The sequence below is a fragment of the Dermacentor albipictus genome, chromosome 6 (genome assembly GCF_038994185.2).
Source record: "Dermacentor albipictus isolate Rhodes 1998 colony chromosome 6, USDA_Dalb.pri_finalv2, whole genome shotgun sequence".
In the NCBI taxonomy this organism is placed as follows: domain Eukaryota; kingdom Metazoa; phylum Arthropoda; class Arachnida; order Ixodida; family Ixodidae; genus Dermacentor; species Dermacentor albipictus.
This window is the reverse complement of record NC_091826.1, coordinates 27,510,032-27,525,899: the sequence shown is the minus strand read 5'-3', so window position 1 is coordinate 27,525,899 and position 15,868 is coordinate 27,510,032. Positions and strand designations below refer to the sequence as shown.

Genomic DNA, 15,868 nt, shown 5'->3' with positions numbered 1-15,868 from the left:
CCTTTTCACTGAAAAAAGGTGCGCGTTAGATTCAGGTAAATATAGTAGTACTTGTAAAGAAGGTTGAAAACCAGACTGCTGATGTATTTAAGTCAACACTTTTCAACATAGACTATTAGTCTAGACAAATTTATGTGCATGAACACTAAGTTAAAATGGTTGTGAAACACAGAAACAACAGCGCAGTTGATCCTGGCTATATCAAACTCGGATTACTTTTGTCTATCGTAATGTCCCCTTGGAAATCCTATGCAAAGGTACAGTGCTGTACTATGCATGTATTAAACTCCCGTTTGCTAAACTAATGGGGACACGGTCACTTCTCATGATGTATCAAGCTCAAATATATTTTTGTTTATATCATAATACCACCTTGGAAATCCTATGCAAAAGTACAGTACTGCACTGCGCATGTATCGAACTCCTGTACAGTGAACTTCCAACGGGGACATGGTCACCTCTCGCGCTGTCTGAAATATTTAATGCCAGTGAATTCAAAACAGCACTGCTTTGGCATATGGTATCAAACAAGACTTAAACCTAAAGGGCAGAACATGTCATGGAGAAAAAATGAGCAGGGCATGTCTCAGTTTTGCTAGCTGAGCATATTGATGGCTCAAGTAAACTGCAGCAAGAGCAGATCACCACTCTGCTTCAAGAAGGCAAAAGGCCTCGCAGTCCGGTACGTGTTCCACAAGGAAGTGTGGATGACACTTGATCTTTCTACTGAGTAGCTCTGGGCACGGGTGGACAAACTGAAGATGCCTGCGCCACCAGTTCTGTCTTCTTGTAGACCAGGGTTCTACGCAAACAGTATTTTCAGGTTCTGCGAGGAGCCAGAACGAATTTGACCTTAACCCCTGCTTGGACAGACTTTTACATCACAGTTTGGAATTCACACATTGCTGAAATGCCATCACAGCACCAGTGTGGGAGGCTCATTGCTGTGCAATTCACTGGCCCACAGTCTGCGCTTAATGTGCTTCGTTCGTACTCAAAGGGTTACATACGAGTAGGAATAGACTGATGTTCTGCAAGCTGAAAGCTACTTTTGAGACTAGCATAATTTGTGTAGTGTCAGCAGTCACCGACACAGATGCCGGCGGGGAAGGGTTGAGAATGAAAGAAGTGCAAGGCACCAAACACCGGGCAGCAAGCAAGAAGAGACAGGCAGGCTTGCGGACGAGAAGCGAGGGCGACTGGTTTCAAAAAGAAGCCGGTCCCAAAACCATTACCTGACAGAACAGTCTGCTTGGTTGACTCTCTGCAGACATATGACCATCAGCCATTTAAACGGCATAGGTACTTAAACGGCAAGGCGCGTTCATGCGCAGTTTAACAGTGCAAGCAAGTGCACTAATGGTGGCCTGGCACAGATACATACAGGCTGGTTTGCGTCCATTTTTACCTTATCCCGAATAAAAACACACGAGCACTTTGATGCGAGCAAGGCATAGTGCAGTCTCACATCAAGGCAACGCATGGTTTTAGGGCCATAATTAGTGTTGCAATTAGTCTAATCAAAGACCACTCCGCAGTGCGAGCGACTTGTGAGATTTGCATGTAACCAATAAGCAAACTTTTGTACATTCGGCACAGCCTTGCAGAAAAAAACCTGTAAATTTGCGCTTTTCCCAATCTCTGGGAACTCTCCGCCTTGGAGAAAAAAAGCAGTAAATTTGCGTTTTTCACAATCTCTGGGAACTCTCCAAGACATGCGGAGTCTTCAAATAAGCTTCAGAGAGGACTTACAGCTAATACTCATAATGAACTCATTGGGACAAAAATTGACTTCGTTAAAGCGGCAGTTTGAGAATAGTGTAAAAGTTATAGAAATGTCATAGTAACATCATCACTACTACAGTGAAAGCTCGTTAATTCGAACTTCAATAATTCGAATTTATGGATAATTAGAACTGTACGATTTGGTCCGGCCAAGCTCCACAGAAGTCTATGTATAAAAAAGTCCGTTAATTCGAACGCGAGAAGGTTCCCTCACGGATAATTCGAACTACGCTCGCCTGGCACATGGCCAGAGAAACGCGCCTACTGCCTACACACAAGGCTGTATTGCCTCCGAAACGGAGAGAACGGCGAGAGAAGGCAAAATCGGAAAAAAATCTAACCGATCGCAGGGTCCGCCAGAAGGCAGCGGCGGCTGCCGCCTCTCCGTTCTACGTAACTTCCGAGACTTCTTGCCCGTTGCGAATCTCGGAGGCTTCGCAAATCTTGTACAGCTGCTAATGTTGTGTGGAGATGGCACGGCAAGCTCCAAAACACAGCGAATCAAGTACGTCGCAGCTGCGCTTGCAATCAAGAACCAACGAATCAGGGCGGTTCGAATTAACGAGCTTTTACTGTATAACAAAAAACTTCTAATGCGATATTTCGAATAACATGATTTAATTAAACTAAGGGTTTACTGTATTTTATATTTTGAATTTTTGATATATCGAGCTATTTCGCAACCCCCTTCAACTTCGATATATCCTCGATCGACTGCGCAGACGCCTTCCGTTAATTTGATCTTGATGGAACTGATGGAACTGGTTCAATTATCCGGCTGGTCTAATTATAATAAAGACAGAAAAACACTGAAACATGCCGTTCATTCACTTGGCATGATTTGTCTTTAAAATTAGCTATGCCACAACATGGCTGCATTATGCGATGGAGCATACCAAGTGGGGAAAGGGGCTACTGTTATGGGACATAGCATGTGTTCCTTAATTTGCACACACACATGCGCTGTCTCCAGCCACAATATGAGCACCCAGATGCCTAATATGTTTACCAGCCATTCCTTCAGAGTTTTAGAAAGACTTGCGGGTGAAGAAAAACCAGACAGATGCTGATACCTGGTGTCTACAAATTATATTTTAATAGAGCGTGCTCAATCAGGCAGGAGCAGGACCAAGCGCCACTGGCCTTCAATTTCTCAACTGCCGATTCCACTGCTCGCGCACCATCAGCGTGCTGGACGTGTCGTCAAGCAAGGCAGAGCAGCATGTCGAATTAAGACGGCAAGCTGGGCGAGTTGGTGATTGAACATGTTCTTGTGGGTTGTTAGTCTGCGCTCGTGTTGTGTTCTTTCTTTCGTCCTTCGTCCGGGTTGCGCTGCCCACCCACAAGAACAGCATGTCGAGCCACGTAATACCTGGTAAATGATCTGCTGAACAGTCCGGGCCGCATTACAAAGACCGAAAGGCATGCGCAGATATCCGAACAGGCCAAAGGGTGTTATATTTGCGGTCTTGGGAATATCTGAGGGTTCCACAGGAATCTGGTAATAGGTTTTCATCAGGTCGGCGTTGCTAAAAATGGTGCAGCCGTGCAATGTGGACATAAAATCCCGAACGTGAGGTACTATGTATTTGTCCAGGACAGTGGCCTTCTTGAGAACATGCTAATCACAGCAGGGGCGCCAGCCACCGGCCTTCTTGGGCACCATATGGAGCGGCGAGGCCCAAGGGCTGGAGGAAGGACGAATGAAGCCGAGGTCAAGCATGTGTTCGAACTCCTCTTTGGCAGCAGCTAGACAATCCGGCGTGAGGCGACGAGCCCAAGCAAATAAAGGAGGGCCAGTCGTGACGATATGATGCGTCACACTGCGGGCAACCGAGGACTGAATGGAAGGGGGACCGAAGACATCTGGAAACTCAGCAAGGACGGCTGACCAAGGGTTGGGAACATCTATGTGTGCCTGGAGAAGCCGGAGCAGTGGAGCGTGACAGGAAATGCTTTGGACAGTTGAGGTCGTCTTGGAATCCAAGATGCGGCTGCGCTGCACGTCGACGCCAAGCTTGTAGTGCCCAAGAAAGTCGGCTCTAATGATGGGCTGGCGCACAACCGCAATGACAAAGATCCGGTGAAAGGTACGCCTGAGGCCGATGTCAAGCATCACCGATTTTCGGCCTTAGGTCCAGATGGTCGATCCGTTGACTGTGGTTAGAGGAGGCGAGTTGGGAGGACCGTGGCTCTCAGCCAATGTAGGAAGAAGGATGCAGATCTCGGCGCCATTGACGAAATAGCGGACTTTGGCGACGTGGTCAGAGACGTGAAAAGGGCGACTGGATCTGGGTTCGGGAACAGCGGTCGTCATCTGAGTTCGGCACAACCGTTTCCCATGCGGAAGCAGGGCTGGCGGCACCACTTCGCACGAGAGCCCTAGCGACGGTGGTACCAGCAAAGGAGAACGGCATCCATAGTGACCAGAACTGCGGTGGTAAGGGTGTGACGAAGAATGCGGCCGGCGTGTTCGGAAGTCAGCAACTTCAGCTGTCAGCCGCGCTACTTGCCGTGCGAGCTCCTCATTAGCTTCAAGAAGACGCTCATAGCTGTTGCCAGCAGCTGCGCTGTGCGGTCAGGAGGGCGATTAACTATGGCCATGGGGGAAAAACAAACATCCATAATCTTGTCGGCCAACTGAACCAGAGATTACAGCTTCAAAGATGAAGACGCAGTCAGGATCCATGCGCACTTGTAGTGGAAGGCACCGCAGGACAATTTCCAGGAGAAATGCGCTGCTGGTTGAAGGAGCCAGGTCTCCAGCCAACGCTTGCATGCAACGCAATAAGTCAGTAGGTTTGCGGTCACCGAGTTCCTCCAGTGTAAGAAGTAGTTGTAATTGATCCTGCTCCATTTCAGTGGTGCGCTGGATGAATGTCGCCTTAAGTGGTCATAGGGGCGGTCGACGGGTGGGGAGCACAGAACATCGTCAACAATCGTAGTAGTACGAGGTGGAAGCACTCCAACGACAAAGTAGAACGTGGTCCACTGCGAACTAGATGGTGGCGATGGAACAAGGATTCAATGGTAATGAACCAAAGTTTCGAGTCCGACGATAAGAACTTCGGGAGCTTGAGAGCGGAGACCTCGAGCTCACGGGGTGGTGGCACTGACAACAGTACTTGATCAGGAGGACCCGAGGCCATGATTTGCTGGATAGAAGGTGGACTGTGAAGACAGTAGGGCTTGAGCTCCTGGCAGCAGCAGGCCCAGTGATGTGGCTGAGGCATCCGGAACTGAGAGTGATGACGCGAAGTCCAGAGTCGCCAATTTGTGGGTGAAGAAAAACCAGACAGACACTGGTGCCCGGCATCCACAAATTACATTTTAACAAAGCCCACTCGATCAGGTGGAAGTGTGACCACGTGCCACTGGCCTTCGATTTCTCAACTGCCAATTCCACTGCTCACGCACGCAATACATGGAAACAAATTAAAATTAAATCCTGGGGTTTGTCAAAAGCGCAATATGATAATGAGGCACGCTGTAGTAGGAGACTCTATTAATTCTGATCAGCTAGGTTTCATTAATGTGCACCTAACTCCAAGCACATGAGTGTTTTTTTTAATTCTGCCCCCTCTGAATTGGGCCACCGCATCCAGGATCGGACCCACAACCTAAATCTCAGCAGTGTAACACCACAGCCACTGAGCTACCAAGGCAGGTAAATTTTATTTTATTTTATTTATTTATCAAATACTGCAGGCAAGAACGTCCAAGCAGGAGTGGCAAGAAATTCAGAACACAATAGTGTGTACACAATAACAGTTCAATATTATAACTATAGTTCTAAATGTGGAAGAAATGCATAATACAATGTTGTAGATACTCATGTGACATTTCACAGCAGCCAAAGAGGGAGAAAAAACCATTCTTGACAGAACTTTAAAACAGATTATAAGATTTCTAGAGAGTGAAGGGATGCATGTAGAAGCTTCTACCATTCTGCAATTGTTTGGGGAGACATGGAAAACTTTACAGGTTCGTTACGGCAAAGTACGGAGTTAAGGGCAAAGGACGAGTACGACAGGTTTGTCAGGTTAATGGAGCTACATAGGAGGCAGGGTCCAGGACGAGAGATTGAACAGCGATTATTAACACCTCTGGCGTAAAAATTTCCTTCTGGACTGTAGTGTCTTAAAACCACTAGAAAATTAATTCTGAGACAGAGTCATTAGAGCTGTACTTTAATAAAATGAAATAAACAGCTCTTTTCTGAATACTTTTCAATGCATCAATGTTAGTTTATTACATAGGTCCCAAATGACACATCATACCCTAGTTTTGGCCTTATCAATGACTCGTACGCTAACTGTATTACATGAGTGGGGCCTTCTTTAAGCTTGGACGGAGCAAGCTTAGTTTTCGAAAAGCATATGGGCTAAGTGTTACTGATATGGGTATCCAACTCAAGGTATTTGTTGTTGTGATGTCAAGATACTTATATTCCATCAATTCAGTTAGTGGTTCACAACTGATAGAGTAGGAGAAATTAAAAGAAGCTTTCTTTTTTTTTTTGTTACACGGACTACCGAACGTCTCCAAATTCAGTTCCATTCCCCAGGTTTTACTCCATGAGCGAATGTTGTTTAGAACTAGCTGGTCTTCATTCGTTTTTATATCTCATTAAAAGGTATGCAGTCATCTGAAAATAGGCGAATTTTTACAGGATCATCTATTACATCCACAATATCATTATAAAAATTATTTCTTATAAAGCAGGGGCCCCAGGACATTCCTTTGCAGCATCCCAGATGTTACTGGAAGAACGTCTAATTGTTAATTTCTACATATTGATTACTCTCTGTTAGATGTGAACAGATCCAGCATAGAAGAAAATGTGGCAGTCCAATCTATTCAAACTTATAAACGAACTTATGTGGGACTATGTCAAGTGCTTTCCTAAAGTCTAAAAATATCAGGTCTACTTGACATCATGGATGCGACTACTACACAAGGTTGTGCCACATGTTCACCTTGTACTTTCTTCTTGTACTCCTCTGGTTTGTGCAGGTACATGGCTGCTGCATCGCCATTCAGAGGGTCGATGGGGTTGGGGTAGGTCAACAGCTGCGGCAGGAACGACTCGAAGATGTTGGACAAGTCTGCACAAAACAGGTGGCTTGAGGAAGTGCGGACACACATTTCCAAAGTTCTCTACAAACTCTACCGCACGCTTCTTGCATGTAAAAAAGGTGACAAGCATGAAGGTTTGGAAACAGCCCCAAGACATTACCTTGATGCTAAAATTGATCTCAAAACGCCGGACCAGGAGTCACTGACATGCGACACAGAGCCCAATTTGTTGTGCTCCAATTAGACTAGGTATGACTATGCTGAACGTAAAAAAAAAAGTACAAATGAGAGCTGCATGTGCTCCTTCTGGTCATGCTCACATGCGGCTGCAGCAGTGATCACAAGAATGGAGTGACCAAGTATACTGCTACATCGCAACACACACACCTCCCGTGAACCAAAACCAAGACTGGCTCATATAAATAAGTACAGTCAACTGTTATTAATTCGACTCCCATGGAACTGACTAAATTGATTTATATTATCTGGCAAGTTGAATTAACAAAAGCTAACATAGAAATGACACTGAAGCTCCAATACAATGTAGAAATCTAAGACGCACCTTATTTCTTAGAATGGTGTCCAGTTTACGAAACTCAGTTTTCCTACAATGTTTAACGCCAGCTTCGCATGCAATACAGCCATGTTATGCGTTAAAGCATACAAACGCCGCGAACACAGTTTTGATTTCACGTTTGATTTCACCACACACAGGCAATTCTCGACAATTTGTTGGCCAAACAAAAGGTGAATGTTAGAACTGGGGAAATACCGTAATCAGATTGCGAGCCACTGTTTTGCTTGAAAATATTCCTCGGGCAGGTTGAAAATACTAGGAGTTTTCGATGGGAGACGTGTTCAATGCATTCACTGTTCCCTAAGTTCCGCCGAGACAGATGCTGCCGTTAAAGGGGTCACATTGGGGTCAACATAGAGGTCAGGCACATACGTGCCGATTGCTTGATTTCGAATGATCCAGTAAATGTCAATTTAGGTTTGAATAATGAATGTATGGTCCCATATAAAGTATGGGTGCTGGCTGGGACCTTCAATCGGGGAATGTCTCTAACGGACTGTATCAGTCAATTTTTCAGGTGTGCCTCATGCTATCCACCTATTGAACGCTCTACCAGATAACACTGCCACAGAGTTTCCTACAAAATTACTAGAGGGAACTCTGGCGCTGCAGTCGTTGTCCTACCATGGGAATGATGGGAAGTACATGGATTTGTCTGATCTTCGTGCTTATGGATTCAGACGTTCTTGTTGCTTTGTATATTACGCTATATAAATCTTATTGTCGTATATTTCAGCGCAATCAATATTCTTCGAAGTGCAGAAGACGCCGGGAACGCGTACAATTGCTATCAATTGCAACGATTGAGCTTGTCTATGTGCCCAAATCGAAACGTGCCAAGCGTCTCAAAGCACTGGCATGGCCGCGATAAATTCATAAGTGCGTTTCATTCGCTTGTCAATATTTGAATGATATTTATTTCATTATTTATTACGCAATAAACTGTTGAAAATGACGAGTTTACAAAGCCACAAAGCCGTTTGAAGCCAAAAAGAACGAAGTTTAGGCAAATCCATGTACTTCCCATAATTCCCATGCTGGGACAACCACTCCCATTGTAGCTCACGTAGACACTAGTGCCAGAGTTCCCTCTAGTAATTTTCTAGGAAACTCTATGAACACTGCTTCCCAATCCAACCATGACAAATTTCACAGTCAATTGGTTGAACAATTTGCCGTCTGAGCCCTCTGGTCCTTCTGCGTCTTCGTTTTTCCTTGCGCCTTACTTTCTTTCCCTGTAGCTTTCTATATCCTTATCAGGCATCTTCACTGATTCGTAGCTCATAAATTCCATGTATGTCTTATGTTCATATTTATTTTTCTGGAAATATCTCGTGCGGGTTCACAAACTTTTCATGATCTGCTAACCTGCATCCTATTGCAGATTGTTTTGACTTTATTGTCTGCCGTGTTATTGCACCAATGCAGGCTTTCACTATTTTATACGCTTTTGTATTACCCTGAAATACAATGATCTTCATGTCATGTTTACATGCATCATTCTGTGTGTACCGTATTTACTCGCATAATGATCGCACTCGCGTAATGATCGCACCCCTAAATTTTGTCGTCAAAATTCGATTTTTTTTTATTTCCCGCGTAATGATCGCACCCCGAACTTGCCGCAGCGATATGCCATGTGCTATGTCTAGCTAATAATGATCGCGCTTACCATCTGTCGAATGCTACGCGAACGACGCTTCAAGACAAGCCAAGCGGCCTGCACGCACCAAACATTCTTAAGTAGATGCCTCATTTCATTACTTTCATCACTTTCCGCACATCTATGACAAAATGAGGTACAACCAAACTTGCCTTTATTGTGGGTTGGCTTTATAATGGTTGATGTCAACAAAAACAATAAAGGCGCATTTCGATTCTTTTCATCTGCTTTTGCACTCGTGAGCACGCAACAAATCGCGCGCGGCAATGATAGTAGCCACGTTTACTCTGATACGTTAAAAGTGTACCCTATTCATACGCCGACGCTTGTAACACAGCTAAGATATTCGCCCACCCTTAGCGGAAACGTGCCGTATTAGGATAATAGTGAAAACAGATGTCGCAGTTTCCGCAGCATGTCGCCCATGCATTTCGATGTCACTGGCAGCTAAGCGCGCCCACCTGTTTCTGTCCCCTCAAAATGGACATGGCTACGTTACTGCCGCAAATTTGCCGATATCAACGATATTATTCATCACTGATACGGAAGAAACTGTTCCAATACACGTAATGTACTCACGAGAAGAAAAAAAAATCGCGTTCGGCGCGCTCGGCTTGCTCTGCCGGCCGCCATTTTTGTTTTGGTGTCCCGCACCCGCAATCTCGCATCCCGCAGCAAACGCGGGGCGAAAAAATAAAAATTTTTTTTTCGCGGGAAATTTAACCCGCGTAATGATCGCACCCCTGAATTTGCGTCAATTTTTCTGACAAAAAAAGTGCGATCATTATGCGAGTAAATACGGTATTTGCTTCTGTTTTTCGTTTTTTTTTCACCTGAAATTTTTCATTGACTGTTTTGATGTTGCCTACTACTTTGCATTGTACAAATAGTGCTTATGTTACGGTGATGCCTTTTTTGTTGTTTTGAATAACACTTGCTTTGGTTTGTGCAACCATAGTCCTCCTCACCCAATGCCTTCCTAAAGGCCTGTGAGGCATTCCTACACAAATCAATTATCCAGGGTGCTATGACCCTCTGCAGTATTTTAGATGGCTTGGACATCTGCTTAACACAAGAAAACAATAAATCGGAAATGGCATGTCAGTATGCCTTTAAGCTAGTGTTTCAAATATTGCAACAGATTCATTTCTTCTTTTCCACCTTCACAGATCCTTGCTGCCCCTGGCTTGTAACAATATGCACGTAGCATGTGCATACACATTTGTGAAGTACTGTAGAGTACACACAAACCTGGACAGCAAAAGCAAACCATGTGCTTCTATGGAACATCTGCTGCACACACCTTTGGCTACCATCACTGAAGACCAAATATCATAACGAGTTGAATCTAAGCCAATACTACTTTCCTTTAGGTCAGTCAGATTTAAGTCAGCTTACGTTCGAAGATGCTGATGAAAGACTCAGTTACAAAAACAGCTAAACATTGTTATCATGAATTGCTTGCAGCTTCCACAATCCTTCATTATATAGGCCATCTTGTTTTAAAGACTGCACACGGTACCACTCTCAATGGAGCAGGCTCAGCACATTCTGTGAAAGAAAATTTTAAATATTATTAAACAAAACTTTTATTTATCAAGTGCATCACTAACACTGACCACAGCTCAGTGGCAGCTGTAGAGGGCAGTAGCGGCACAGCTACGTGTGCTTATTGTAAAGCAACAAATCAGCTGTAGACATTCAGAATGCCACGGCTGCCAATGCTTTCATATTTTCTGTAAATTTTCTAAATTAGTGTTGCTTTCACAACTTTAGATTTTTTTGTGTGTGTGGAAAAGTTCTGCTTGTCGGAGTGAATGTTCCGCTGGAAGCCTTTTGATGGCCTGAGAATGCTATACTAGTACCTGCGTCAAGCAAGTTTCTTCAAATTCCTACAGCAGGTGAAATCAGCAACTCCAAACCGGCTGAAAAAGTCACTGTGATCCATTTATAACAGTGTGCTGCTTCTCTGTTTGTGGTGTTCTACACAAAAATGAGTGCTGTAAGCATCTCTCCCCCCCCCCTTCTCTCGGTGTCATTCCCAAGTGATTTTTTATTAAAGTTCACTGGTTAGCAGGTAAGCGATAGATATGAAAGATGAGAATTTGGCTGAGGACATGTGGAATCCCTCACTATATATATAATTTTGTTCGACCTTCAACAAACGGTCTGAGGACCCTTTTTAGAGATGCTATACTTTTAATCGCAGACTGCAAGATTGCATGAGCTCTTGTCACAGCAGAAGCCACACAATTGTCTAATGGATTGGCAAACAGCACCACAAGTTGAGCATCCGTCATTTCAGTTTTGCAATGAAAACCATTTTTTTGGACGGTTGAACTTTTGGGAATCTTGTTGAAAATAAGGTGCTTTCGAACTTCCTGCACTTTTCTGTTTGCTGGCTTGAACGTAGTGCCGAGATTCAGAGGCTAGTGAAAACGCGTGGTCATTGCTGTCGCTCACCATAAAGTGCCGTCCAGGCTTGGTTGATGACGTCCAAGCACACAGTGCCAGACCTATAGGTGGAAAGAAGAACAGACGCAAGAAACACTAATTGTACTCTTAGGATTACTATAATAGGCTGACTGAGTTTATAAAGACACTCTAACAAGAAAAACAGCTGGAGCAGTATTAGTAAGTTACCATTCTACAGTAGCAAAAAGGCCCCCCAAAGTGTGAGGAGACTTGATAAGCCAGGAAAGAAGCAAACACAAAAAGACTTGTGGCAATGCCACATTCAAGTTCCCAAACCAGGCCGTCATGACGTGATGCATTTTGACTGTGCCTGATTGGGCCTAGTTAACTTTTTGTCAATAACGACTGACTACGTTGTGTTTGAAAGGTGCCAGGGACTTGATGTGGCAAGTTTTGAAAAATTTTTACTGTTGCAACTGCCCAAATATGAAAAATGGTTTGAAAGCCACGGCAACACAATGACATAACATTAAAAAAAAACATTATATTAAGCTTTCAACTTTATTTCTTTTGGTAATGAACTTCATTGGTAATGAACTTCATTACCACAATACTAACAATAGTTTTCAGTGCGTACTTTATTAACATAAGTTGGCATAGTGTTCCTTTTCAGTGTACTTCCAACATTCTGAAGCAAGGCATGAACTATGAGAGATGCTGCCATGGAAGGCTCTAGATTAATTTTGACATTTGTTTTTTTAGCATTTTTACACTCCATCGCAGAATCACCGTGACATCTCATGCAAATAAATTTCAGTTGGAACTTTTAGATAAACTCCCCAGCACTAGACAAAGCAAAACCACAACCATTCCACAACAGTGATGAGGCAACGTATACAGAGGGCCGAGCCACTAGCAACTTAAGAATGTACTTATCACACCACAAGGCAACCTGATGTGCAATGACACCAATAGCCACTCAGGACAGAGACAGCACTATGGAAACTATATGACTAGTCTAATCAAAACGACCTATGAAAGTCCAATGAAAAGTTTTTTAGAGTGGAGCTATTAGAACCTCACTGGGTTTCCCTTGATGTCCACAGCTTTGTTGAGCTGGGGGAGAGAGAGCTGAGAGAGAGTGAAAGCAGAGTATAAAAATAGCATTGCGCAGCATAGCGACGCAGAGAGGGTTGGTGGCGCCTAGCGGGGGAGAAGGAGCGGCGAGGACACAGGTGGTGCGACGTCATTGCTCGATAAAAACCTGCGTGCACGTTTTGGCAGTCCCCTTTCTCACAGTGGAAAAATAAAGTGACGTGGCGTTTGCTTAACAATGGCTAAGAATACCGTCAGGACTTCTGAGGAAGAAGCCGCTAGACTGGAGCGCCGTCAAGAAGCTGATCGTGAATGGAAGCGTCGGCAGAGATCTGATCCTGACGCGTGAGCTAGGGAAGCTTAAACAAGGCGTCACAAGAGGGGAGAAGATTCTGAAGCTTGCAAACACAGCTGATTGAATTCTGCGAGATATTACGCAGAACATTGTGAAGAAATTCTGAGCGCTAGTAAAGTAGTGCCAAAGTGCACACTTCATCTAACTTTTCCTGGGCTTCCCCCAGCTCCGCTGGTCTCTGGTGTTTTGCAATAGCAGAGCCATACATGATGGTTTTTTTTTTTAATTATTAGCCTAAATCTTAACTTTGAGAAAAGAGCCAGACTGACTGAAATTGAGTGCACAATTCATTTTTTTTCTCTCATTTTCGTGCGACTTGCCCTGTGGCACAGATGTGCATTTAAAAAAGGAAGAGCCGAGGCCCTCCTAGCGTAGTGGATTAGCACACTCATCAGTGAATGAACACATATAACTGACTGACTCATTCATAGCTTGACAGCTCAGCATCCTTTCTCAAGTAGCCCTTGTTCCTAGACAATAAGTGGCAAATCAAAAAGCTTTTGTTTTGGAGCTTATTCAGTCTCCCTTACACAGCTCTTCCCAAACAAATGAGGTTCTGTCAAACATTCACTTTTAATACGACCTGCACAGCTAAGAACAAACATGCGTGTACGCTATCAATGAAAGGCGTACAATTAACTTCTGCACAAATGCAACCTTTCTCAAGTCAAGAAAAGATGAAATGCCCGGCACTGAACCATGGCAGTACAAGCTGCATAACATGACCAGTCTTGCATGTTTGCAACTGCTTGCCCCATTTTGTCAATTTAACAGTCCCCATTCTCAAAATGGTCAAAAATAAAGACACTTACACTTCATCGATGTTTGGGTGATAAATCTTGTTCATGAAGCCTGGTGAGAAAAAGAAAATCATGCGAACAATAGATAAGCATTCCCATTACCAACTCGCAACAGAAACAAAATCAGCAATGACACAGATGTTCCTAGTATTCCTAGCTTTCTTGCAGAAGTTGAGCAGAAAGCTGACAAGATTGCTGAAAGAGTGGTAAGAACATCTACAGTGCATAAACAAATAACATGCATGCCGATGCACCACAAGATCAACTGACATGGCTCCATTTTTTGTTTTAAACTGTGAGCACATTCAAACCTACAGGAAGCATGCGAACTGGCAGCTTTGAGCTCATGAATAAGCCATTTATGCGTTCATCATTGCTATGGTGAATGCCAAGGGCACGGACGTCAAATCAGCTTTTGGTTACTTTTTTGGCTTAATCCATTTATGCGGTCACCCAAACGAAACAGCTATGTCGTCATCATCTTGCTTCAAGAAAATTTCTTCCCTGCCTATACCTGACACTACTAAAGTGGCTGCCATGAAACTTCAAACAAATGTGAATGCAGATTGAGCGATGGGAATGAGCATCGCAAAGCAAGAGATGCGAGATGCCCCAGTGGGGAGGGCTCCATATTAATCGTGGTCACCTGGGTTCCTCTTAAACTGCAGCTAAGATGCAGCTTACTAGCAAATCTTCCATTTCACTGTCATCAGAATGCAGCAGCAGGGGCTGGGAACCAAAACCACAGCCCTGCGCTTCGCAGAAAAACACCTCAGCCACTAAGGAAGTGTGCTGGGTTAACTGAATGCTAAACACTTCACTGGTGTAAAGAAACAGTGTGGAGAAAGAACACAACTTAGCCACAAAGAACAGCAAACGCTGCCAATAAAACAATATCGAATAAGAGAAATTCATGCTCAACCTGTGATGGTTCCCACGGTGGTTGAATCATGGCAACAGATGTTCTAGTAAACTTAGCGTGAAGTTAAGTGTAACAGTACTGTAACAGTGACGTGCTTCAAGCTCTGTTCAGGAAAGGACAGTACAGTGGCTGGACTGCCACGTCTGCCACACTTTATTTTTTCTTTTTCTCCTATTCCAATAAGTTCTGTAAAAATCTACAAGATAAATGAAGTTTCACATAAAGAAAGATTGCCATACATCTCGCTGTAGTGGGAATGCTACAAAGAGACACCCACTCCTTTCGCTGTAAGAAATGCCACTAGATGTTCAAAGCGGGCAACTTCCCACAGCAGAAAGAAGGCCAAGCTCACCTATTGATGGTGACTTGAAAGGGTACTTCTCAGGTAGGTCAACCCTGACTTTCCAGACACCTCCCTCATAAGGTGCTGCAAGGCAGAACACACAAGGCAACATTAAGTGCGCGCTTCCCAAAGTCAGCAACTTCGGAGCCCACTAGAACTTGGCAGACTCTAGTGACTTCTGATTACCTTCCTTTGTTTACCATGAACAGTTATGCGAAGGCCCTGGCTACAGCGTTTGATCTTCCTGTTCACTGGGGAGATTCCTCTTTCCATGGCAGCATGCTACAATCATAGCAAGAGCCAGCACAGAGCCTTTTTCTTTACTCAGTGGTGATCCAGCCAGCAATTTTTGGAGCAGAAAAGTCACTCTGGAGCAGCTTAGGAGCAGCCACACCAGCATTTAGGAGCAGTTTTGGAGCAGAAAAATTTGTCTTTTTGGAACACTTGGAGCAGTACAGCAGTAATCTGTAGCCATATGGCAAAGTTTGTTATTACTGTGCTATCAGTAAGTGCTGCTCAAGGGTGAAGAAAGACAAAGCCAACAGCAACCAATTAAGCTTGTCTTCCCACGGATGCTATACCATGCACTCTATGTTGCAAACATCTTTATTCAGATAGACAAGGAACTTAATTTTGTAAATACTAAAAAAATTTTGTAGGCAAACGAGAACAAAGATATCCACCTAAAGCTCTAAAGGCCTGCCAGTAAACTTACTAGGCATATTGGTGCTCATACTATGAATGGAGATGGTAGGTGCACGCGTGTATAAAAGAAACATGCTTCATCCCGTGACAATTACCCCTTCCCATTTTTTTATGCTTCACCGCAATACT

The 15,868-nt window shown here is 44.0% G+C and overlaps 1 protein-coding gene across 4 annotated transcripts in view; it reads right to left on the bottom strand.

The window, feature by feature from the left end:
- UbcE2H (ubiquitin conjugating enzyme E2H) overlaps nt 1–15,868 on the bottom strand; it is a 29,198-nt gene that overhangs the window by 4,652 nt on the left and 8,678 nt on the right. For all 4 annotated transcript variants that reach the window (XM_070540259.1, XM_070540257.1, XM_070540256.1 and 1 more), the window contains exons 3-6: nt 15,044–15,118; nt 13,782–13,821; nt 11,568–11,620; nt 6,765–6,893 (exon numbers count right to left, since the gene is read on the bottom strand). In XM_070540259.1, coding sequence (XP_070396360.1) covers nt 6,765–6,893; nt 11,568–11,620; nt 13,782–13,821; nt 15,044–15,118 — 297 coding nt within the window. The remainder of the gene's footprint in view (nt 1–6,764; nt 6,894–11,567; nt 11,621–13,781; nt 13,822–15,043; nt 15,119–15,868) is intronic.